General features: G+C 41.8%; 1 protein-coding gene across 3 annotated transcripts in view; it reads right to left on the bottom strand.

Moving 5' to 3' along the window:
- AP2A1 (adaptor related protein complex 2 subunit alpha 1) overlaps positions 1 to 25,839 on the bottom strand; it is a 33,959-nt gene that overhangs the window by 5,313 nt on the left and 2,807 nt on the right. The window contains exons 2-18 of one of the 3 annotated variants that reach the window (XM_063300912.1): positions 23,087 to 23,155; positions 16,052 to 16,194; positions 14,831 to 15,024; positions 14,124 to 14,253; positions 12,327 to 12,428; positions 11,088 to 11,196; positions 10,256 to 10,406; positions 9,160 to 9,328; positions 7,047 to 7,184; positions 6,690 to 6,872; positions 5,966 to 6,063; positions 5,153 to 5,384; positions 4,237 to 4,401; positions 3,355 to 3,515; positions 2,551 to 2,613; positions 670 to 741; positions 162 to 244 (exon numbers count right to left, since the gene is read on the bottom strand). In XM_063300912.1, the coding sequence (XP_063156982.1) occupies positions 162 to 244; positions 670 to 741; positions 2,551 to 2,613; positions 3,355 to 3,515; positions 4,237 to 4,401; positions 5,153 to 5,384; positions 5,966 to 6,063; positions 6,690 to 6,872; positions 7,047 to 7,184; positions 9,160 to 9,328; positions 10,256 to 10,406; positions 11,088 to 11,196; positions 12,327 to 12,428; positions 14,124 to 14,253; positions 14,831 to 15,024; positions 16,052 to 16,194; positions 23,087 to 23,155 (2,262 nt within the window). The remainder of the gene's footprint in view (positions 1 to 161; positions 245 to 669; positions 742 to 2,550; positions 2,614 to 3,354; positions 3,516 to 4,236; positions 4,402 to 5,152; positions 5,385 to 5,965; positions 6,064 to 6,689; positions 6,873 to 7,046; positions 7,185 to 9,159; positions 9,329 to 10,255; positions 10,407 to 11,087; positions 11,197 to 12,326; positions 12,429 to 14,123; positions 14,254 to 14,830; positions 15,025 to 16,051; positions 16,195 to 23,086; positions 23,156 to 25,839) is intronic. The other 2 variants (XM_063300913.1, XM_063300914.1) reach the window with 2 other exon arrangements.

The raw sequence follows: 25,839 nt of genomic DNA, 5'->3' as shown, positions 1-25,839 counted from the left end.
TTCCACTCAGAAAAGACCCTTTCTTGTCCACAATGTATTCTGTTCTTTTAGAAAAGACCAAAGAATGTTGCCTTCATGTAGGGACATGGGACGCGGTCTCTCAAAGAGTCTTGAACAAGCCCCAGTTTGCTTGTTGTACTCCACCCACCAGAAATACTTACCTAAGTTCTGCCGGAATTCCGACTTTACCCCAATTTGCAGCAGCTGGTTCTCAAAGAGCACCCCGTTATTCTTACACACGAACCTGCAGGAGTTCATGGAGATTTGGTCAGAGGCAGGCAGAGACTATGTGTTATCTGTAAATGTGCATGTCATTTTGGCTGGGGATGCCAACCGCTTTCCCCACATTTACCAGTTTGATCCAGAGCCATTCAACATCCCTTCCGCCCACTATCTAAGCTCTCAAGACCAACCTTTTGATTCCTCCAGCTCATACCCTAAAAGCTATCTACTATGCAGGGATGGCCAATCTCTTCCCGGCCATTCCATCTGGAGAATACTTTCTGAAGGAGAAATTACGTGACAGAGGATGATGCTGAGTGAAGCTATTAGGCTGTCAGGCCAGAGGAATCCATCCCACACGTAAGTCAAAAGGGGAGTGGCACTTAGTCCACTCCCCCACCCCAAACCCCAGCATTCAGGAGCCGCAGCCCTACCGCGGGATCTTACTTGTGAAGCAGTTCATCAGCCTCAGCAATAGGCAAAGCAGGGTCCTCAGAGACAGAAGCGGCAGCCCCTGAGCTGGAGGTGGTGGTGAAGGGGCATAACAAAGGGGCCAGCGGTTGACAGAGGCAGGGAAGAAAAAGAGCAGAAAAGATGAGTCACCTGGCACAGCACCATGTTAGTATCAGAAAGAGAAAAGGTGGGGGGATCAAACCACACGCATCTATGCAAAGAGAGAGCATGCCACAGAGCAGGCACTGAGGCAGAAGGAGAACTGTGGACCATTCCTGAAAGATACTCTAAAAGAATGGTTCCCAATCTTGGCTTTTCAGATACTGTTTGACTCCTCCTTGCATCACCCCAGGCCAGGTTTTCTGGAGATGATGGAAGCTGTAATCCAACAACATCTGGACTCCTGAGCTTGGAAACCCTGTAAAGGATGAGAGCCAAACTGCCCTTTATATGCTATGTTTTTATATGTTCACTAACTTAAGTACACATACACACACGTTCCTCACATTTAAAAGCCAGTGACAGAAAAAAACAGTCCAACATTCATGGGAGCCAAGATCTTTTCAAGGTCAGTATGAAGTACACATTCTACAATTCTGAACTGACCTAATAAAGTTATTGCCTCAAATGGATTCTCATCTAGAAATCCTGTCCATGCACCATCTGGATTTCCTGACTTCTTAAAATACCACAATTTATTCTTAACTCTAAGAAACACAACAGTGTTTGATTCAAGCCCGTTCAAAGAGGAGTCCTATATTTCAAATCCACACCCTGCCCTACTTCCCACCTAGGCAGCCAATGGCTCTCTTATCACCCCTCAAAGAAGTATGACCTTCTAATTTCCATCTTCTTGATCATCTGAAGTATAGGTGAGACAGTTAGGAGCTAGGGTTAGATCAACCGGTGGTTTAGGAAAGGCCCTAACTTGCAAACTTTAAGGCTACACATCAATAGTTAACTTTCTGGTAGCTAAGAATTGTTCTTAACAACTGGGGACTTATAAGTGAGGACTTAGTGGATGGGTGTGTGTCACATAAAATAGGCAGGCCTATGGTCTCTTTTTTTTACAGTTTTGCTGGGAATTTGAATATCTGTTGCTATAACTATGTCAAGACTATTTTAGGACTTCCACTATGTGCAATGTTCATTTTTTCCCACCTCAAATAAGGAAAAACCTGTTGATTTTTGGGAACCGTGGTTGACTTAGGTGCTGCATATGGCCCTGGAACCCCAGGCTGTCTCCTCCTAATCTAGCAGCACACCAAGAATGCTCTTTCTAGCAAAGTGAGTTTCTCCTGAGCTACTCACCTCTTTTCTGCAGAAATCAGTATTTTTTAAGTGCATAGTACTTTCTGGTGTCCAAATGGACAGATTCCTGCTCCTGCAGACTTAATATCTAAATTTTATCTTGGAAATCATAAAGAGAAGAGGAAACTGCAGCAGGGGTAAACAGAGAAGCGAAATGCAAATGTTATGAGTAGCACATGCTTTCATTTAGCTATTTCCAGCTGAACATGGGGAATAGGGAGATGTCCCAAATGCTTCATGGAAAAAGTGGATTCTGATGCAGGATTTGGAAAAAAGTAAGCAAGGAAGCAGGTATTCTGGGAGGCAGTTCTAAGCATATGGGGCAGCAACACAGAAGGGAGCAGATATGGGACAAAGTTACAGAGGGCACAATTATAAACTCTTCTATGGACTCTCTACATGTTACAGTGTGTCTTTGCAGTTCCTTTTTTTGAGAACTCACAGTGTTATCATATTAACATCTGTGATCCTCTTCTCAGCTAAATCCATCAAATGCAAATGGTGGTGGGAAGGTTGTAATCAGCAGAGAGAAAGAGAAAGGAAGAGAGAGATTCAACCCCTTACTCTGCAGGCAGGCCAGCCTCCACCAATAGGGATGCAGGATTCTCAGGAGGTGCCTCCAAGTCACTGTTTCATCCAAGGTAAGAGGTGTGAGAGAGAGAGAGAAAGAGAGAGGAAACCATTCCAAAAAGGTGATAGACAGACAGAGACACTCTCACACACAAGACAAAGAGAAAGCAAGGCAAGGCCATGAGGACTGACGTACCACTTGCCCATCAAGAGAGAGGAAGCCCAACAGCTCCTAAATCACTTGGAAATGAACACTTGAAGATCAACCTTTATTTTATTTATTTATTTCTCACATTTCTGAACCACCCATCTCGCAAGTGACTCTTGCCTGTTCCATCCAAAGATGTACCTAGAATATGGCCATTTTCTCACTACAAACATAGGCAGCTTTTTGTCCACCTACTTGTTCCTCTCACTCTTGGATGAGGATCTCAGGTAGCAAGAAGTCCTCCCATCACCTGCTACCCAGATCAGGGTAGCAGATGATGATTTACCCTTTGTAAACAGAAGGACCAAGAACTGAGTGGAAATTTCTGTGTGCAAAGCAGGCACTCAACCACTATGACTCTTTCCTCATGAACTTCCATGCCAGCTGTAAATCAGAATCTGCATTCCTGACAGAACAAACACTCTTGGGTCCTATTTGATGAGGTCCCAGCAGTTGTCCAGAAAAGACTGGCAGACTCTTGACAACAAGACGTGCTTAGACTGATCCAATGTGTCAATCCCTCTGAACCGCTGCTCTGTTTCTCAGGAAGGCTGGGGCAGAGAAAGCCTGGACCTGAGTCACCATCTCACCTTAGGAAATTCTCTTCTGCACCAGATGCCAGGCCAGCTGCGGCAGAGGGGCTGTCAGAGAAAACATCCACCAAAAGGTTGCCAGTGCTGGCAGGGCCACCGGAGGCAGTCGCTGGTGTGGCTCGGAGGCCTAACAAGTCAGCGGACGGGGAAGGCGTTGACTGCAAAAGAAGGAAAACAGTAAGGGACAGAGGAAATTCCTTTTCATGATCCTGACTTAGAAACTGAACCCAACAACTCTCAATACCTTAGTAATAAGAACAAAGGCCAGCTCCACGGTTCTTTACTCCTGTACTAATATGTCAAAATATCTGCTCTTAAAATACTCCTGGAATTTGGACTTCATGTATATCGGTTTCATTACACTTCTTTACTCTGGGATGGGATGGGTCTGTCAAGCTGTTATACAAAGTCTGCCAAAGACTAATGGCTTAGTTGGCATGAAAGGCAAGGGGAAAACGTGAAAATGATAAAAGTGCAAACTGGAGTTGAAATTAAGGAATCTCCAATCACACATTATCTGCCTGCTGTCTGCCCTCTGAGATTTGAATTTAGCTTTTTGCAAAGACAAGGACCAGAGTAGAGAAGAATGCAGCTATTGGTGATTCAGTGGATTACATATGGCAATCAAAGGGCATCTTCTAAACTTTCGTGACAACAGAAATGTTGGTGTAATCCAAGGAAATAAGCAGAGCACAAAAAATCCTGCCTTATAATCAAACAGGGTTATAACCCATCAGGACTTATAGTTCTTACTTCCTGTGCTTTCTATTTTTGTCTTCCCCTTCCCACAGGCTTCCCACACAGCACCCTTTTCTTTCTAGGGAGCCTTCCAAGCCCCCGCCTCCCATTTCCAGCCTTGTCCCTCTCCCCTGCACTCACAGCAGTGCTGGCTGAGGGCTCCATGCCTCCATTGATTTCAGAGTTTGGATCCTTCTTGCCATCATCTAACTCGCTGCCAGCCCCAGGACCCTTTTTTTTCTTGAGTTTCGCCAAGATGGAGGACTCACGTTCAGGGAATGGTGGCATCTCCTCCAGCACTGTAGCCTAAGGCAGTAAGGGTGAAAATGGAGAACAGGTACCAATAGTGCCCTGCCAGTCAACCTCACAGTTCTGGGAAAAGACTGGAACTAGGAGTTCTGTAAAGTAAAAAATCCTAAAGAAAATGTGACCGGCCACTGCACAAGCAGACTATCTGCTTTATTATACTGGCCCTGTGCAGCCATCCACTTTTTCTATGATGTTTGCTCCGCAATGGACAAGGTAACCTGCCTGGAACTTCTCTAATGGCAGGGTAGGTGACTTGCAAGCCATAGGAGGTTCCCCAGATCACTTTTAGAACCTCCCAGCAGTGTGATTTTGTACTTTTTTAAACCCCCAAACATTGCAAATAGGTGCATTATGCCTCTCCAGGGATTATTACACCCATGTTGCTTCAAAGCAACGCATTCTAATCCCAACTCTGCTCCTTAAAGGAAACAGACTAGAACTTTTAGTTCCACTTCATCTGGAGACATCACTGCAGTGCACTCCTCAAAGGCCAATCTACAACTGAAGTTCCACCCTAGCCCACTCCGTTCTCAGGTAAAAAGGTAAAAACTGGCTTTGGACCAAGTACAAAAATGTCAAACTCTGATTCACTCCACCAAAAGAGAAGTTTCCTATTTTCTCTTTTCCAGTACTCCCTTGAACCAGCTTTTCTCAGATCATGGCTATAACTCTTCACAATGAACAGGTAAGAATCTCTTTTCCCTGAGAGATGTGGCTACCAGCGCCCCCCTCTCAAATCCTCCCTCACCAGGACATCGGTGCTAGCAATAGAGCTGAGCTTGAGGTATTCAACGGCGCGTTGCTGTAGTTCCACATCAGCATTGCGGATCTGGCTGTCCGAACGTAGCACTTCCTGGATGGTGCCCTTTGTTTCAGGGAAGAGATTTATGAATTTGATGTAGGTGGAGAGAAGTAGGGCCCGGGTAGAGACACTGCAGAGGTGGAATTTGGAGTGGAGGAGGTTGAATTGAACCAGAGGGCTGGTGGAGAAAGGGGAACAGGAGACAACATTTATAATAGCTAGTTTGATCTAGTGGTTAAGTTGCTGGGCTAGAAACCAGGAAATTGTGAGTTCTAGTCCCACCTTAGGCATGAAAGCCGGCTGGGTGACTTTGGACCAGTTGTACTCTCTCTCCCAACTCATCTCACAGGGTTGTTGTTGTGGGGAATATAGGAGGAGGAAGGAGTGTTAGTATGTTCACCGCCTTGAGTTATTTATAAAAATAGTAAAGGCGGGATAGAAAAACATGAGTCAGGGCCCCTGATATTTACAGGTGAGGAAATGTGATGGAGGCATTCTCACAGGCTTTGCTCATAACATCAAGGAATGATGGGACAAGCCTCCCCAATATAAGTGCCTCATTTATAAGTAAAAGAAGAGAATGATGTAGCCCTCCAGATGTGCTGGGGCTGCAACTCTTTGAATTTTCTTTAGTAAGGCTGGTTGGGAATTCTGGAAGCTACAGTCCCAATATAATCCCATTGTCTTTTTTCTTCTCATAGGAGCTGAGCACCCCCTCTCCCCGCTCCCGGTCAATCCATTTCCTCTCATATTATCTACCTGGAACGGGGATCCCCAGCAATGAGGTTCCCAAATTCCCCAAGGATGTAGCCTCCAACTTTCACCATGTTCTCGTGACAAGCAGGAGCCTGGAGGGCCTGGAAAAAGAAAAGCAAATGCAATGCATGGTGGGTAGTTAAGTAGACGCAACTTGAGAAGAAGTTCCTATTTTAGTTTAGTATTAAAAGAAGGGTAGGTAGGATTTTTTTTTTGAGCTCTTTTCCTAACCAATCCCATGGACAGCCAATACTTAAGGAGCATCAAGTCCTTTCAGATTCTTTTAGATCGATGGTTATGGCAATCCCAAACATCCCAAAATTTGATACGTTCAGCATCAAACATACTGCAGAACTATATCTGCATGGAGCACATCAATAGTCATACCCCCTCAGGTTTGTAATACTGCTCCTCTCAATCAGCCATAACCTACTCCAGAATACTTCATTTCATTCCCCTGCATCAATAAACGTTTAGCATTTTGTGGACACTGAAGATGCTCAGTCCTTATTAAGTTGCTTTGCTTCTTAATCCCTTTTAGTGCCCCCGAAGATATTTATTTCTTGTCTATGGCTACATATGCTTGAACAATGAAATAAGAATGGACAATCCATCTCATTTTCATAGCCAGGCTCACATGCTCATAAAAGGAGGAAGAAGAAAGCCTTCTCTTCAGAGCTATAGAGGTAAGGAGAGATAGTCAGGGTCCCAAGTCAAGGTCACCCACCTCAAAGACAGTCTTGGCTGCATAACCTTGCACATCATCCCGGTTGATGACAATCTGGATGACACGGTACCACACCTCCTCACTCACATAGTCACCAGCGATGCGGATCAGGTTGAGGATGGTATCTACATACCAACTATAGTCTACTGCGTATTTCTCAGCCAAGATGGCCACCTTCAGTACCTGAGAGAAGAAAAAGAAAATGTTGCTGCCAGCTCCTGACAGTTCTGCCCTCTCCTAACTAGTTTCCATGTTAAGGCAGGCATTTGTTTTGTTTCTCTGCAATCTACTAAGATGAAAAGACCCAAAGTCTGGCTTCCAGTTCCTCTTCCCATTGAGTTGGCAACCCCTACTCACAATCTCTTCACGGATTGAGTAATCTGCTGTTTCCAGATAGCTAAGCATCTCCGAGACTATTTGCTTGGCATTTGTACGGTCACACATGGCATAGAGGAGGTCAGCTGCCCGCTGGCGCACGCTCACATCCCGTTCCGTCTGTGAAAGGAGATGGGGGTTAAACAGTGAGCTGAGCTTTTGTCTTCAGCATTTAAGTCTCAATTCCAGCTCCAATTTGGCTCAAACAGATACAAGCCACAAAGTACATCTCCTGAGGCCAAGAATGCAAAAGATTAGATGTACAAGGAAGAATGAAGAGGATTTTTCCAAACTTTACCCCAATTTTGTGGTCTATTATGCTCTGGTCATTAAACTTGTAAGAATTCCCAAAAGAAGCCCAAAGGAACAGAGGTTATGGCAATGCAACTATCATAAAATATAGTTCCTAAAATCTACATACTGTAAATTCTGTACATGAAACAGTAAGACTCAAGTAGTGGTTGTAGGACTCAGTGAGTGGCATTCACTACAGACTTTGATTTTTTTCCCCTTGTTTCTTCTTCTACTTGTGCAAGCTGATTTCCAATTAAATTTCTGGGTGAAATCAAAGTGCTATTTATAATCAATAAAGCTCTACATGTCTTGGCATTTAGGTACTTGCAGGACTGCTTCTCCAGTGGGAATCAACACTTCTGATACATTCTTCCCAGGAAAAGCTACTGATAGTTCTCCACTTCTGTGAGGTGAGGAGGGCTAAGTCCTGGAGACACTTTTTTTAAAAAATACTAATGGCACTAGAGCAATGAAACATCCTTCCTTCAGAAGTTAGGGCAGACCCCTCCTTGGTAACCTTACCAAATTTGGTTAAAATTGAGTTCTTCAAAGTCATTTGGGGATTAACCAGAGAACACCATCTCCAGCTAATAATGGAGTCATTCAGATTGTTTTTGTTTATTAATTTACTGTGGACATTTTAATTTTCACTATATTTAATTACATTTTAACTTCTAGGAATCCCTGGAGATACAGCAATATGTATATGTGATAAACAAATAGCAAGTAAACAAATAAATGATTTAATTCCACATCCATGTCCATTTTTGTAAACTGAGCCCATTGCCAATATTTTCAAGATTTGTCTAATTTCCTTTGAAACTACTAGCCATAGAAAGAGGCAAAAACCTAGCAGGATATGAAGCCTAAACAAAGTAAATTCTGCTTGGCTCTTGGCCAGACTTTTGACATTTCATCAATGTATATGTATATTCATTTTTGACATTTCATCAATTATTCAAGCAATTAGTTACATTCATAACACTAGAAAGCTGCCTCACAAAACAATCAAATAGATCAAAATGAAAAGCATTTTCATTTCATTTGGCTTCCAAATCCAAATTCCATACTTGACAGAATGACTGTAGAATCTACATAATCCTCACCATTTCCTTCTCATTTCAGCTGAGCTCTTTAATTTCCTACGTTTCTTCCCTATGCTCTGCAGAAGGAGCGGACAAGTTTTGGGCCACGTTCTTTCATGTACATATAAATTGTATTTCTGCCCCTAAGGGCTACAGAGCTGGTTTCCTTTTGATGCAGCAAAGTCACTGGGAGTGCATGGGCATTTTCAGCCCATTTTTATAGGTAGGGCTGGGATGGGTTGAGAGATTGTTAAAGAATAGATGCATTTTCACCTTTTATTTGCTGGGAAAAAAGCTTAAAAATCAAATGACTGAAAATTCTGCCACTGAGTTTCAGTGGTGCAATCTTGGACCCACAAGTTGGGGGCTGGGGTGCCTCATGGATCAGTTTGCCCCCTCCTGTGTTTTAGGCTGGAGAGCTGACCTCCTCTTTTAACCTTGCCTCCCACCAACTTAGGATGAGGTGCTCAGGTTGTGATAAATATTTATATTTCATTCACTGTTATTACAGAAATTGCATTTGATAGCGGAGAATTTACTGAGGAACTTTCTTTGGGAAATGGCTGTATGACTGTGCCCGCACTCTCCGCATCACCTCACCCCCTAGAAACAGGACTGAGAAATTTGGGGAGTCACTCTTGCTCAATCCTACACCCTAGCTCCTCAAGAAGGTTGCCTTTCCCATTTGCTCTGCGTATGCCTTTTCAGAGTCTGACCTTTAGGGCATTGATAACAGTTTCAATGTGGGTCTTGACAGCTTCGTGTGAGAATTCGGAGCTGGCTAGGGTACACATGCTCTCCAGGGCTAGGTATCTTAGGTTGGTCTCTCGATGCTGCAGGAACTGGCCTAGTTGATTGCATGCACGCACCAGCAGGTTGGGTTCGCTGCAGAACAAGAAGTCTGGGTTAATTCCAGAGTAGGCACAGCAGGAAGTACTCCACATGCAGCTCAGACCTGACTGTCAGTCTCTCAAGTCTCCCAGTGCACCAGCAATCCACCTGATTCTAACTGCATTCTATAAAACCACCCTTTGTTCTCTTTCATTTGATTTTCTTGGTTCTCTTTTGTTTCTCTGGCTCTGCCTGTAGCTTCTAATGCAGCATTTCTCAACCTTGGTCACTTCAAGATCTGTGGACTTCAACTCCCAGAATTCCCAGAGTTTTGGATCAATTAGAGCAACGCTGAAGAACATTGGGTCTGTGGGCCAGATAGAGACTATATTGTTTCTGTTTAGCCTACTGATGTCTAAGCCAGGTCTCGTTCTTATTCCCACGTACTGAGAAAGCTCAGAATGATCAGAACTTTTCACCTGTTTCCTTGTAACAATCAGGTTAAAAACTCAGTTGAAACCAAATTATTTTTTTCAAAAGATCTTCTGTGCTGGGAAGCATTTAGGAGGGGTATTTTAGCTAACTCTCCCCTCCTCAAATGTTGCACCCATACATACCCCCCGCATCCCACTGCAACTTGGCTTTTAAAAAGCCTCCAATAGTATCAGTGCATCAACAGTATCCAACAGTATCAGTGGAGGCATTCAAAAAGCTAGCTGCAAAGCAAGATGGGCATTTTCGAGGGGAAGCAGAACGTTTTCAAGGGAGGATAAGGTGTGAATGCAGCTCTGGAAGTGCATGGAGGAGACTGCATCTCCAAAAGAGAATGGCATTGCCAATTTGGATGCAGTCCCGTATTAACAGTGTTCAGTGCCTACACCTCTATCTGGGGTCAGATCAGCCCTTGATTAATAATGCATTCCCCAGCTGCAATCTAAAAGACTTTTAGTACAACCCCCTGCAACCAAACTAGATGCTTGCCTGTCATAGTGGATGATGAGACTGATGGCTTCAAAAAGGATAGCATTCTTGGCATTGGAGTGCTGGACCTTCTTGGACTTGGGGGGTTCCTGAGCCTTGTTGAGGATAGTCTCCAAGCATTCAACCAGGCGTCCTTTCACTGCTGCATCTTCTGCAGAGAAAGCAGAAGGTATGGAGCCAAAGAACAGCATCTTAATGTGGGGGATGCCAGTTAGCATCACGAACAGGAATCCTAGTCCCTATCAGCCATTCATCAGGTATGTCTCCCCCACCCACCCGAGAGGATATATATTTAATGGCAGATGAAAAAACTTCCAGTTCCCCACAAGTTTAAGACCATCCATTCTATGGTTGTTCTGAAAGTCTCCCTATGGAAATGCAACCAAAGCTTAGCGTGTTTGGGATCCTATAAAAATAATAGGTATTATCAGGATCTCCTCCTCCTATGACCAAATGCAGAGGAGAGACAAGTGGGAAGGGCAGGAGTACAATGTTTGTGCAGACTCCTTAATGGTGCAGGAAAAAGTGACTTTCCTGAACAGGCCTAGGAAAAAGAAGAGCAGCTAACATTATTTTTATTTATTAAATTCATATCCCATCTATTTGCCAAAAATGCATTCAAGACAGTCAATGATCCTAAGTTATAAACAAAAAATGGTATTGTGATAAAAAGGTAAAACAAAGTAAAACAGATTAATAATAAAAAGGATGCATTGCTTCTATGCCTTTTACTAAGGACAGGGCTTCTATCAGCAAATGTTCTACACCAGGAGGCTGGCATAATCCAGTACTATCCTTGACTTCATTGAGCAAAAGACCCCATTTTTGTTACCTGGGGGAGGGTAACACTGCAGCAGCCGCAGAAGCTTGACTGAGAGCCACGGGGCTGGCACAAAGTAATAGGTGTAGTCCTGCAGGTCTGTGGAGGCTGAAGACACAATCTGAAAGGAGAGGGTATGAGCAGGACAGCCCAGAGAGCCAGTCAGGAGTCTCCACATTTGGTGTATCAGAACAGCCATATTCCCCAACAATCTCTATGCAATGATCACAAAAGTCCATGGATCCCAAATCCTTGAGTAAAATTAGCTATGCCACAGGAGTCGGGGCCAAACTATGGGAAGATAAAGCTTCTTCTCCCTATTTAAGGCCCCAACTTTCCAAGCTGCTGTTATGGGCAGAAAAGAAGTCAGATGTGTGCTACAGCAAAAGAACAAAGAACTGTGTGCCAGATATACCATGTCAGGTAGAAGTTGGAGAACTGTTGCTGGAAGCACCAAACTAAATCCGCCACTAGCTATATGCACTGTTGCTCTAGCATTATATTGTATTTTATCTAAATAAATATATTGTATACTGCAGCATGTGAAGAATTTGCACACTGTTAAAAGAGCAGGAGGGGGATGGGGGAAGCTATCAGGTGGGAAGAGAAGCTTCCGTTGGCACTAGTGGGAGCTTCTCTTTGAAGGCAATTAGCTTGTGGGAGAAGCTCCAGAATTTGTATAGGAAGACCCTCCTCCACATCCTATAGGCAACTGGTCAAGTTCTGTCAATCTGCTGCTCTGCTCTTTAACCCTCTACTCCTAAGTAGATACTTTTTCCAAAGCAGGCAAGCTCATAGCTCTATGCAAGGGAAATGGTTAAGACTCCAGTATCAAAGACCTCCTTCATTTGTCCCTCCACCATCCAATGACAGGACGACAAAGCCATTTACCACATCCATGACTAGGATGCTGTCCTCTCTATGATTCACCCAAGTCAGTCCTCAACCCTCACTGTCCTCTTTTTCGAGCATAAGCTCAGCTTCCATATCTCACAATCCACTCCCAACAAATAATAGAATGTGCAGTGGGAAAAAAGTACATTCACTGTATTTTCTTTGGAGAATTAAAATGCTGCAGCTTCATGCATAGACTCCTTAATTATAGTCACAATGGATTCCAAGACCTCTATGGTTTTCCAGTAAACACAAACTCTACCACAAATGTCAGATAAATTTGCTGAAACAAAATATATGGCAGGGCAGTAATACTAAGCAAAGGAATGGACTCTTGGCTCTCCTTTCCTCACTCACCCTGCTGAGCCTGGATACTGCCAGGGAGACACATGTCTTGAAGTCATCGGGATTCTTCTTGCAGAGGCAAGCAATGAGGCTGACAGCAGCTGTGACCACACCCTGTATTGGGAGGGGGTGTAGGGAGAAAGAGATGGAGCACTAAGTGAGACCACTTCTATAGGAGCTGCAACTCCGCTGGCCAACATCACACAACACACTAACTCTAATCCCCCATAAACAAAGCACAAATGCTGTGTTCACATAATAGGCTATGCCCAAATAAATAAAGCATACGAAGACAATATGATGGTTCACCAAAAGCTGAGTTCCCACAACCTGCTGGCCATAAACCATCCATATCCATTTTAGCCTAATTTACTCTGCTGTGCAAAGTGTACACAGAGCCTCAGGATATGTACGATAGGAAGACGGGGAATCAAGAGGGTTTAGTGTCTAAGATATGAAGGAAGTGTCAAACTGCACACTTCTTCATTTCACATTAGCCAAGAGACTCACAGCAGATGTTAATTCGTGATGCTTCAGCCAGCAAGCCTCTCTTCCACCAAAGTATGCAGTTGGCTACCTTCACAGTAGTTTTTCACATGTACCATTTCCACAAGCAAACTAATTCTGCCTCCATAAAACTGCTCTTTTGTCTGTATACAGGTAGTCCTTGCTTAATGATTGCCCTGTTTAGCAACCGTCTGAAGTTACAACAGCGATGAAAAAGTAATTTTATGACCAGTCCTTGCACTTACTCTTGTCGCAGCATCCCTACAGTCATGTGATTTGAGTGCTTTGCAACCGGCGGGCATTTACAATTGTTGCAGCGTCCTGCAATCACATGATCGCCATTTGTGCGCTTCACAGCCAGCTTCCAACAAGCAGAGTCAATGGAGAAGATTTAACCGGCGGTAAAACCACAGATCACAGTCACGTGATGTCTTGCTTAACATCTGTGGGTGAATCGCATAGCTACTACAGTGGAAGTGAAGTTGTAAGTCCAGTGCAGTGATGATTTTTTGCTTAGTGACTATGTCGCTAAGCCAGGGAGTTGCCAGTCCCAATTATGGCCATTAAGCAAGTACTACCAGCTAGGATAGGAATGATGAGAGCTGAAGCCAATACATCTGAAGGGCACCATGTTGGCAGAAGGCTGATATAAAAATCTGACTACTCATAACTTGTGTTCATCATATGCTTAATCTGGTTATTAAATTAAAATCATTTTCTGTATTCATAATGTATGTCAGGAGAGCCAGGTTGGTGTAGTGGTTAAGGCATCAGGCTAGAAACTAGGAGACCGTGAATTCTAGTCCCGCTTAGGTACAAAGCCAGCTGAGTGACCTTGGGCCAGTCACTCTCTCTCAGCCCTTGAAGGAGGCAGTGGCAAACCACTTCTGAACAAACCTTGCCAAGAAAACAGCACGGACTTGTCCAGGCAGTTTTCGAGAATTGGACACAATTGAACGGATTAAAAAAAAAACTATGTCAAACATACATTAATAAAACAAATGAGATATTCACAATACAATAAGCCACAAGAACTATGAGCAAGATTAACATTAATCAAACTTAATTTGTTGTACAAATGCATCTAACAGATTTTTAACTAACATAGTTAAATGTATGGTATGAATACAACTCTATTTTGATTAGCTTGGTTACTGGTTTTAAGGAAGTAAGCAGAACTGAATGTTCAGAGGACTCTACTATATGATAATGAGTGGGGAGGACATACCATATGCAAATTATCATGGGGGTGACAAGTGATTTCATGTCCTAACAATGGAAGTGGAAAGGGGGACCACATACCATGTGCTGGTCATTCAGAAGGTGCACCACACGTGATGTCCACTCTCCCATGGGCACCAAATCAGGTGAAGTCTTGTAGAGGCGCAAGAGGCAGAGGGCAGCGCTCTGCTTCACACTGTCCATGGTATCACTGAGGTGTAATATGGACAAACAATGGGTCAGATAGATGATACCTTACGGGAGGAATGACATGTCTTGCTAATGGAAGGGTTTAGGTTGAATCTTTGACATCGCCAGATAAAAGGATCAGGCAGCTGATAATGGAGAAAGTACTTTGTTGCTTGAGATATTGGAAAGCCTCTTGTAGTCTTCCCCAGTTTGAAGGATGAGCAACTGAGACCCTTCAGATGTTGCTGAACCACCACAATTCCCAGAAGCTTCAATTGAGAGACACTTGGGAGTTTTTGTATTGTCTCCAAATGTTACTGAACATTGCTATCACCTGCCCAAACTTACACCTTTTGGGCATATTGGGGCTACAATTCTCGGAATTGTCACTGTTCCTTTTCACTGGAAATTCTGGGGGTTTTAGCTTCAGTGAAACTGGAGGCTCTAGGGTGGGATCAGAATGGTGTAAATAATGCCATGCAGATGAATAAAATAATCTCTTCTGTTATAAATCAGCTTCTGATGCTCCTAAATACCATAATAAAAACTACCCATCTTACCCCACATAGTACATCCTTCCTGCATTGACACTGCCTTACCCAGCCACCAGGATACGGGGGATCTCAGAAGCAAAGGCCTCTGCCATCTCACGGCTGCCAACATTGGCGATGCAATGCAGAGCCAGGCACATGAAGGTGGGATTGCGACTTGCCAAGTCGTTCTTGATTGCATTGTTGATGAGGCGGATCAGCTCACTGTTGGAGTTCACCAGCACTGAAATGAACAAGTAGCCCTAGGCGAGTAGACATGAAAGGGACAGAGAGAAGCAAGGTTAAGTTAGCCATTGTAGGACAGGCCTACAATGTAGGACAGGCCTACAGGGGTAGGGAACCAATGATCCTCCAGGTCTTGTTGCACTACAGACTTCAGCAGCTCTAGCCAGTATGGCCATGGTGAGGAATGCTGGGAGCTGTAGTTAGGAACATATGCATCTCTCCCAATTCTGCTCCAATGAGCCAAACAGCATGCCAAGGCACTGCCGGTGGATCACTTTGTCCTTCAGCAGAGAAGGGTTATAATAAGGCTGGCTGGATGCCCAAAAGAGAGAAAGGGCGTGCTATTCAATTAATTTTGATTTCCTGTCTGGCACACAGCCTTGCAGAAGCCCTTCCTCTGGCACTTTCACCAGCTGCCCCACTATCTCCCTCCAAAGCATGGGAAAGGTTTTTTTTTTCTTTTTCTTCAACTTTCTCTTGGTTTTTCTCATTCAGCATCTTGCAGGAACCCAGGCTTTGCCATAGTATGTGTGAACTAAGCCATCACATTAAGACACAATATGATTTCTTACTTAGGCAAATGTAAATACAGCAATTGTGGTTTGTTAACTTGGATTGAAGGTTTAGCATGCTGCATGAACCCAGCCATTTGATGGTACAACCCAGGAGCTAAGACGGTGTATAGTTAGAATGTCAGAATAGGCCTAACAGAACCCAGACTGATCATGCGCCAATTTATTTTCTCTTCCTCAACCTTAGCTGACACATTTGTTGTAGGAATAAAATAAGGATGGGTAGAACAACATATGCTACATTGGAGGATGAAAAGGACAATCTATATGTAATACATATATTCATAATCAGAGTCTTCCAAATAAATGATTTACAGATTTGGCATCATAGCTTTTTCTATGAGATTTTTGGTGAAATCTACCCAGTACACTATTGTGATTTATTTTTCACATGGAAAATCAAAATAACGAGGGAGTACAATCCAAGATTTTTTTTAAAAGTTCCCACTCCAGTACTCTTGTGCCTACTCACAATTTGTTTTTCTGTATATTTGTTGGAGCTGAGCAAGTTGACGGCCTCCATGTGCCCAAAGTCGATGTCATGGCCCAACAGGAAGATGAAAAGCAGCTTGCAGACATATTTCTTCTTGCTGTAACCATCCAAGGCTTTATCTCCTGAGAGGGGAGAGTGACAGGTGGGGAGTGGGGCAGGAAGGTCACTTGCCCTGCTGGAAGGAGAGAGCCGTCTGCAAGGCAGCTGGAAGGGAGGAAGGACAGCTGCAACTGCACCCTGGCCTTCTACTGCAAGCTCCCAGAAAGCCATTTGATCAGCAGGAGTCAAGGACATAGGAAACACCTTCCCGTTTTCCTCTTTATATGGCCCCTGAAATTTCCTAGTAAACTACTCTTCTCTCCTACTCTTCTGGATGCCCAGTTTGGGGAAGGCTACTGTAAGCCACACAATATTCAGCTCTGATCCTCCACCTTTAGGAATGGGTTACTGAAGTCCCAGTTCATCAGATATCCCAGTGGCAGAAACAAAGTTGCCACTGGGCTTGGGACTTCTATTTACCACAGAAGCCGCCACACCGGAAAACAGCAAAGACCTTGATTAACACTTCCCATCACTTCTCAGCTCCTCTGGCCAATGAAGCAGAGAAGAACAGAGAGTTATCTTTTTCTCCATTCACTCATGCCTTGAGGAAGAAAGTGTGTTTGCTCCTACCTATACAGACATCAGGGAATGCATTTATATGGGTACACACCAATGAGAAAATGGTTCCATGCAATCTACATACCAATTTTAGACAGCAACTGGATTCTTCACAATCCCAACCCCCAACAGTGATTGAAAGACTTGCAGGACACAAAATAAATCTATTTTAATTTGACATTTCAAAGATGTTGCTCCTGGGGCAAAAAGTCACTCTTGTGTTCCATTGTGATTGTCTAAGAGTACTTTTCTTTCCACCATTTTGACAGTTGTCCCGAATGTTTTCACCTGAGCTGTGCAAGAAAGGTTGGCATGCATAACATAGAAAAGTGAAAGCATTGGGGATCAAAGGCAACAGAGGGAAACCACAGCCAGGTGTCCTTTAACAGAAATGTCTGAGATGCTAAATGGGCTAAGAATTTGGACATAATAGACTGATGAAACAATGGGAATATATGTGGCTGAAAGGACTGAAATTTATATAATGTTATAACTGAAAAGAGAATTTTTATAAAATGATGTACCGCTGATACATGACTCCAGAACAATGATCTAGAACGTATAAAGGTACTTCAGATCTGTGCTGGAAATATGGAAAACATGAAGGGTCATTTTATCATGCCTGGTGGACTTGTAAAAAAGCCAGAAAATTTTGGGTTCAAATACACACAGTGATACAAAAAATTTTAAAGATTAATATTCAATTGAAACCAGAACTTTTTCTTGCTGTGACTAATGGATAGACAGAAAAGATTTATGGAAGAAAGCTTCTGTACATGATAACTGTTGCAAGACTATTATATGCATAAAAATAGAAAGATTCTGAAATACCCCCAATGGAGGAATGGATGGTGAAGATGACAGAATTAGCAGAGATGGTGAAATTGACTTGTCTGATAAGAGAAAGGGCAATAACCACATTTATTAGGGATTGGAACCCCCTTAGGGACTTTTTGCTGAAAAAAGAAAAAAACAAACTTGTGATTGATGGGTTTGATGATTAGAAAGAGTAGATTATGGGATTTCCGGGGAAGACATGATTGACTGAGCACAGCTCCATGAACAGCGGAGCCAACAATCATAACAGAAAGAGGACCTGGGATCTGATCAGCTCCTCAGAAACTTCTTTCCAGATCAAGGAGAGATCTAGGATTTCCTTCATATGGCAGCTCCATGCCCCATGGAGAGATCACAGCCCAATCTCCAGCAGGTTTTAAACCTCTGGAAGCCATGGGAAAAACATCCTGCCTGTGATGTAGATCAGTGCCTCTCAAAGAGACACTGGGTTTGTCAACCTCCTTTCTTAATTAGTTCAGGAAATTACCTATTACTGTGTTTTTGGATTTTAAGAACCTCCAGAAGGGCAAGTTACGTTACACCGGGAGATTTTCCTTCTATCCCTGATGAAAAAAATTGCTACCTAAGTTTTAAGATTAATAAGAAAAACCTTTACCTTTGGGAAACAGCAAAAGGAGAACTAAAATGTGGACTTTGGAAAGCTAAGGGGCCAGATGGACTAGAAAGTATATTTTCTGCAGGATTTGCAAAATATATATGAAGATTTTGAAATTAACTGTAAGAAATCCTCTCATGGGAATGTTTTGGTGATTGAAAATAAACGTATGATAAGAAGAGACTTTGAAGGTTGGCTAAAGGGAACTAGAGAGAACTAAAGATTACATTTAAAGGGGAACTGATTTTTTAATAATGGAGCATTGGACTATAGAAGAATTCAAAGCTGTCTGGAAACAGTGTATACAGGATTTACTTTTACAATTGTCTGGGAAAGAGTTTTTACTGAATAAAACAGAGACTGAGGCTGATTTAAATGTGGATTTGAAGGTGGATTTAAAGATACCAAGTGATAAGAGAGATACCGGAAAGGATGCCAACTTGGATTTGCAAACTGAAGCTGATTTGAATGTTGTTGATCTGAAAATTGAGTTAAAAATGCTTGGACTCAAGAATGAGTTGGAAAAAGATGCTAACGTGGACTTACAAAAGATACCAGCTGATATCTTAATAATCAAAAAGAACATACAAAATAATAAACCCGAAGACTGACTTGGAAAGCCTCTCTATTTCGGATTTACGAAAAGACTATCTCAAGACAATGAAGATGTTTTTGAGAGGAGATAAAAAGGAACTATTGGGGTTGTTCCTGAAAGCAGACAAAGACAAAATGACAAGAAATCAATCTGTGGGTCCTTCCTTGAAAGGATTAAAGAACAAGCTTTTTAAAAGTAAACAGAATATTTATAAAGTGAACTTATTTGACCAGGGTTAAAATACATATGTTGTGGTTTCTGCTAGCCATTAATGGGACTTTTCTTTGACCACGATTGAATGATCAGGTCTTCAGGATTTGAATACTGCGGAGAGATTTCTTTTGTTTTACTTTTTTGAGTAAGGGATAAGTTAGTTTATGCAAATGGATTTTTTGATTAAGCTAAAAATATGTATACTATGGGACGCGGTGGAGCTGCGGGTTAAACCGCTGAGCTGCCGATCGGAAGGTCGGCGGTTCGAAACCGCGCGGCGGGGTGAGCTCCCGTTGCTAGTCCCAGCTCCTGCTCACCTAGCAGTTCGAAAACATGCAAATGTGAGTAGATCAATAGGTACTGCTTCGGCGGGAAGGTAACGGCGTTCCGTGTCGTCATGCTGGCCACATGACCACGGACGGGTCCTTACGGACAACGCCGGCTCCAAGGCTTAGAAATGGAGATGAGCACCGCCCTCTAGAGTCGGACACGACTGGACTTTACGTCAAGGGAAACCTTTACCTTTACCTTTATGTATATTTCTATCTCTGGTAGCTCTTAATAGACTTTTGCTGATTAAGGTTGAAAGATGAGTTTTTATAATTTGATTATTGTTAGGGCATGAGATTTGGGAAGAGTCCTTTTTTGTTTTTTTATTGAATTACTAGAGTAGATGTTAAGTTATGTGATATCTATACTTGTCTGGAGGGAGGGGGAGTCATCTTTTATATATCTTTCTTTTTTTCACTTTCTTTTGCTTATCTCTTTTTACTTTTTTCTTTTCATGTTTCTTATAGTTCATATTAGTGTTTTATCTTTGTATTTTAAAACTGTAATAACATTATTTAAAAAAAAGAAAGGGTAGATTATGGAAGAAGGAAATTATGTTGTAACCTTCGAGAGAGAGGGTAAAATATAAATATACCTATAACTGCTGTTAAGAAAATTGGAAGCCACTTCTTTATAACTTTTTCTTTTCTTTCTCTTTTTTTCTTTCTTTGCACCTTTTTATTCACTTATTACTTTTTAAAAAAATAATTTTTATTAAAAGGTTTTACATATAGAAATACATTCAAAGGAAACGTGAAAAAGAAAAAAGGAAAAGAAACGAAGAGATAAAGAAAAAAGGAGATAGAAAAAAGAAAAATAAAAGATCAAAAAACATGAAAAAATATATATAAAAAGTGGCTTCCAATCTTCCTCTCACAGTTATATATAGAATTCAGAGCAAACCTCTCTAAGATTACATCATAATTCCCTTCTTTCTATAACCTATTCTTTCTAATCATCAAAACCATGTCATAAAATCATTTTCTTTTTTATGCAAAAGGTCCATAATGGGTTTCCGGTCATAGATGAATGTCAATTCATCTACCTTTCTCTAATCAAAAAAGTCAGTTTGGCCATCTCAGCAAGTTCTGTCAAGTTCACCAACCATTCCTCCATGGTGGGTAATGCCGAATCTTTACATCTTTGTGCATATAATAATCTTGCTGCGGTAATCATATACTGAAAAAATCTTCCATGGCTCTTTTCTAACTGTGTATCCATCAGTCTTAAAAGGAAAAGTTCTGGCTTCAATTGAATATAATCTTTAAAATCCTCTGTATGTACAGTATTTGAATCCAAAATTCTTTAGCTTTTTTACATGTCCACCAAGCATTATAGTATGTCACTTCACGTTGTTCACATTTCCAACACACATCTGGAATACCTTCATACATTCTAGATAATTTCTCTGGCATCATGTACCAATGATACATCATTTTATAAAAATTCTCTTTCAGATCTTTTTTTTTTAATCCATTCAATCGTGTCCGATTCTTGGAAACTGCCTGGACAAGTCCCTGCAGTTTTCTTGGCAATATTTTTGGAAGTGGTATGCCATTGCCTGCTTCCTTGGGCTGAGAGACAGTGACTGGCTCAAGATCACCCAGCTGGCTTTGTGTCCAAGACAGAACTAGAGCTCATGGTCTCCTGGTTTCTAGCCTGATGCCTTAACCGCTACACCAAACTGGTTCTTTTGATCATAAGATCATAACACAATGTAAATGTCAACCCTTTTGACCACGTATTTTCCCACTGATCCATCTATATATAAGAACCAAAATGCTTAGCCTACTTTATCATACATTCTTTAATCTGTTTTTCTTCCATTTCCAATTTCAACAAAAGTTTATACATTTTAGCAAGTACATGTTCATCATCGGTACACAATTGCACTTCAAATTCTGTCTTACTTTGCTCCATACCATAAGTCTTTTTATCCATTTTAAATCTTTCTGATAACTGTAAATGAGAAAACCACTGACAATTATATCCTTCTGTCATTAGTTGCCCTCTTGATTTAATTTTATATTCCCCTTGGTGATTCTCCAATAATTCTTGGTAAGTTAACAATTTGTTTTTGCCTGTTTCTATTCTGTAAAATGCTCTTGTGCTAAGATCCATAGAGGTGTTTTTGGATTCCATATACAATTCCATATACAATTTTATTAAAGAAATTTTTAAGAGAATAAAAACAATACAAATTTTGGAAAAAAAAGTAAAGAAAAGTATAACAACTTACTTCTTACTTTATTTTTTTTCAAAATTTGATTTTTTCAAAATTATACATATATGTAAAAGAAATGGATGAGATGCTGTCAAGTACTGAGAGACAGAAACTTTTTTATTTAAATAAAAACAAGTACCCAGATTTGCAGGATTCCATAAATAATTTCTAAATATTTCCACTGCAGTTAAGAATATAAATATATCCTGCCCATCAAATTATGATCTGTTTGGGAGAAGGGTTAGATTTGGTAGAGAGGGACTACATAAACCAGGAATCAAAATCACTAGATTATGTGTGTGCATATATGGAAATGGATGTTTGGAACTAAACCTCTGAAATAGATTAAACACAATGGGATAAAGACATTATATTATTTGGAAATCTGGAGATTTAATTAGCATATATATGTCAGGTAAATTTATTCCCTTTGCTGTATCCCAGAATGTGTTTGGCTGGTCCTCAAGAACAGAGCTGTCTATTCTGGGTAAGAGGGTTTCGCCTAAAGTTGCAAAATTGGGCTTGCTGGTCCTTTCTTCTTTCAAGCTCTTATTCCTGCCTTCAGCTAGACCTTTGGTATGAGTGGCCCAATGGTGCCTTCCAAGAACCCATCTTCCCTGATTTAATAGCCTGACCTTAGAGATAACAACAGAACGACACTTGTTAAATCCTGCTGATCAAAGCTGAAGCATTTCTGCCTTATATTATAGGGAATGATGGAGGAGGAGTGGGGGGCTCTTCTCCAGAACAATATGAATTGTGCTGCAAAGGTCTCAGATCTATGGAAATTCACAGTCAATATTGAGATCAAGGAGGGACAGAGTTGCATCTAGTGGGCTAAAAGGAAATGGCTTCTGGGAGAAATAATTCTTGAGTTTCATTAGATGAGAGTTAACTTTATAGTGCTATGCAGAGTACCAACACAAGCAGCTCCTAGACTGAGAAGAGATAGGAAACTCATGGTTCAGTATGAGGGCTTAGAATTACAGGCATCCACTGGAGGGACAAATGATGGCACATGTGTGATGATGTCATCACACAAATTCCACAGGCTATATACTTTTGTCAGATGTATGACGCAAGCAATCCTAGCATTTGCAAGATAATGTCATCACATGCATGTCAGCATTTTGACATCATTGTGGTTTGTTACAGTCAGCACCACCTAGAATCAGATATTTTTCCACTTCATTTCATTGTCCCAGCTGGAACAGGTTAGCTTTTCAGCACTTCAACCTTGAGTCCAGGGCCATTCTTCATCTGCTGCCCATGGACCTGCTACACACTGTTCTTTTCTAGAAGCATCAATGACACGCATTAGAGAAGATAGATGACAGTAGCTAAACCAACCTGAAAAGTGCTAGAAAGGAGCCTGGTTGTCAAGGGAGAGAAAGAACAAAAACAAGAGACAGTGAATAAACTGGGCTGAGTCACTGATAAAGCTGCTGCAGGGATTTGTGTTGAAAAAGGGCTGGCTTATATGCCAAATAGCAAAAGGGAGAAGGGAAGAAGGAGCAAGAAAACAGTGCAAGAACTCACCCTTAAATTTGGACCGGATATTGGCCAGCTCCTTGTTAATTCGTTTAATTTCAGCCTCTTTACTCTTACCTGGAAATGACAAGCAAGGAATGAAACATGGAGAATACCCAACCTCCATACACAATCATCTGGGTGTCCGCTTCATGCTGAATACTTAACTACGTTTTCATGAGAGAAGGAAAGGGGTCAGATAAACACCAGTGGATGACGACAAACCACCACATATGCTTCATGAATAAAACAGCATGAAAAAGCAAAACCTTCCCCAACCCATTGTCAGCTACATGAGTTGGACTTAATTCCAGAATCCCTAGCCAGATTCAATTCCCACGTATCTGGAAGTACCATCTTGGAGATGGCTACCATATACCTGAAGCATGAGAACTACAGGCCATTCCCTGCTTCTCTCAGTGATACCTCTCAGGGCCAAACTGCACAAAAAATAAATCAGATTGGAGCTCCCAACTTTTCTTCTTAACTTAAAAGCAATCAGGGGACTCGGATTTTTCATCAGAGCAGGAGGAGGCAAAGTCTGCAGTACTGTACTGTTTTTCCGCAATCAAAATGCATTCTTCCCAAGCTGCTGATCAACCGAAGCTGGTGAAAGGATATTTAGATGGAGTCAGTGGTACAGTTTGCTTCTGGTACCAATTCAATGTGCAGGTGTTTATCTATACAAGCAGTAACAGATTAGGCCGACAGTGTGTGAAGGAATCTCTTCCCATATGTTCCAACTCATCTACTAAGACCTCAAAGGCCCTGCTCCAGTGATCTGCAATTAGAAGGTGCCCACTGCAGTGAGTTCTGTGAACCATAATAGCTGCCCCTGGCTATGGATGGCTCCCAAGTAAGTCAGGCCTGGTACCTACTATCATTCTGGCACAAGGCAAAGATGCTTTTATTCTTTTTCATATATTTAAATTCATGATTCTATTCATATCTAAAATGTTATACTGTGAGGTTTTTTTAACCAGTCTTTATCTGCTGTCCATTCTGTTTTGTTTTTATGTTGTACATTTTTAATCACTGTATTTGTTTTCATAATAGTATTAATAATTTTTAGAGTGTGGTAAGCTACTCTAGGAAAACTCTGTTAGAAGGGAGGCACATAAGCATTTGAAATAAATAAATAGCATGCAGGGAAAAGTCTTAGTGTATGCACATCACTAGGGGCTGCTTTTCAATTAAAATCAAAATTTTCCACTTGCGGATCTTCTACATCTTGGTGTTTTATGAGAAGAAAAGCCCTCAGACTTCAGCCCAACAGAGCATGGGTAGTGCACCCATTCTCAGACAGCTGCAGCAAGCCTTGGGTCTTATATCAAAACTGCCAAGAGCAAGTAAACAGATCTCCATTTAGCAGACCTGGAGAGTAAATGCTCCCAGGAGGCAAGGGAGCATTTGCCCTAACAGTCAGGTGATCCACAAAGAAGTCAGTGGAGCAGGATGAGGGCTGAAACAAATAGATTTGCATGCATAAATGCTCCTAGGATGGAGCTGCTTTCTCTATGGGACACATTGGCTGCCATTATGGTGGGACATGGGGAAAAGAGTGATTCCTTGCCCAGCACTTAAACACATTAATCAGGAGTAAGAAAGGTGAATTTATAGAAAGGGAAAGAAAGTTTCCTTGCGTTCCCTATGCTTGGGGCAGGAAAATCAGCCTCTAAAAGAGAAAGCTGTGTTTCCTCAAATGTTTTCTTTCTTTCCTTCGTTCCCAGGGTGTGCTAACAAAAATCACACTCACAGAAGTAAACTTCCTTAGACTGATCTCTCCTTTTGTCCCAATAGTGCCCTGTTGAGGGAATGTGAGGCCTGCCAACTTTCCTTTGCTTAAGTATGGCAGTTCCCTTAGAACAGGCAATGTAAGAGCTCTTTGTTCACCTCTGGGTAGATGCAACTATATTCAGAAGTGGGGAAATTCCACTTCCAGAACACGTTGGATTACAATTCCCATAATCCTTGACCATTGGCTTATGGTCAGGCTTATCTGAGTTAGAATTCAGCAAGATCTAGAAAGACAGATTCCCCCTTTAAATGAAGATCAAAGAATGTATGAATGCATATATAAAGAAATCCATGACACAGGAAAGACTGGCCAACCGATCTGTGAAATGTGTTTATTTATCATATCCTGCTCTTCCTACAGGAAGTTCACAGCAGCTTTCAAGGGCCCGAGTTTCACCACAGCTATGGGCGAGTTCTAAGCCAGATTTGAAATTTGAGATTCCTTAGGTATGTGGCCATCAGCTCCCACACAATTATGCTGGAAGACCTCCTACAACTCCCCCACCCACCTCTCCAAAAAAGAGTGTGAAGTAAAATTAAGGTGCAGCCTTCTCTCTAGCTTTTTCAGCTCAAACATAGCTCTTCCCACATATTCCTCAATGCTTCCCCAACTTCCTATTATTTCATTGACTGTTGCTAGAGAAAGCCTCCATCAATCCAATCTGTTGCTCTGCTGAAATTTCTCTCCACTCTCACAAGTCCCAGCACCCATTTCTGCCACTTCAGTGACTCAAGATCTCCCATCCCACCCTAACATATGAACCCTGAGGCCTTGGGAAATGTATATCTGACTTCTACTGAATGATTGTATCTCCTGCTCTTACAATAGCAGAAAAGATCAGGTCCTGTTCATTCACCAATCTTAAACCCGCACTTGCACTCAAGGAAGATTGGATAATAAGTCTTTATAAACAGTGTAGTTTTCTGAACTAGAATGGGCACTTGACAAGAAGGACATGGCTTCT

Source organism: Candoia aspera, chromosome 4 (genome assembly GCF_035149785.1).
Source record: "Candoia aspera isolate rCanAsp1 chromosome 4, rCanAsp1.hap2, whole genome shotgun sequence".
NCBI lineage: Eukaryota > Metazoa > Chordata > Lepidosauria > Squamata > Boidae > Candoia > Candoia aspera.
This window is presented reverse-complemented; position numbering and strand designations above follow the sequence as displayed.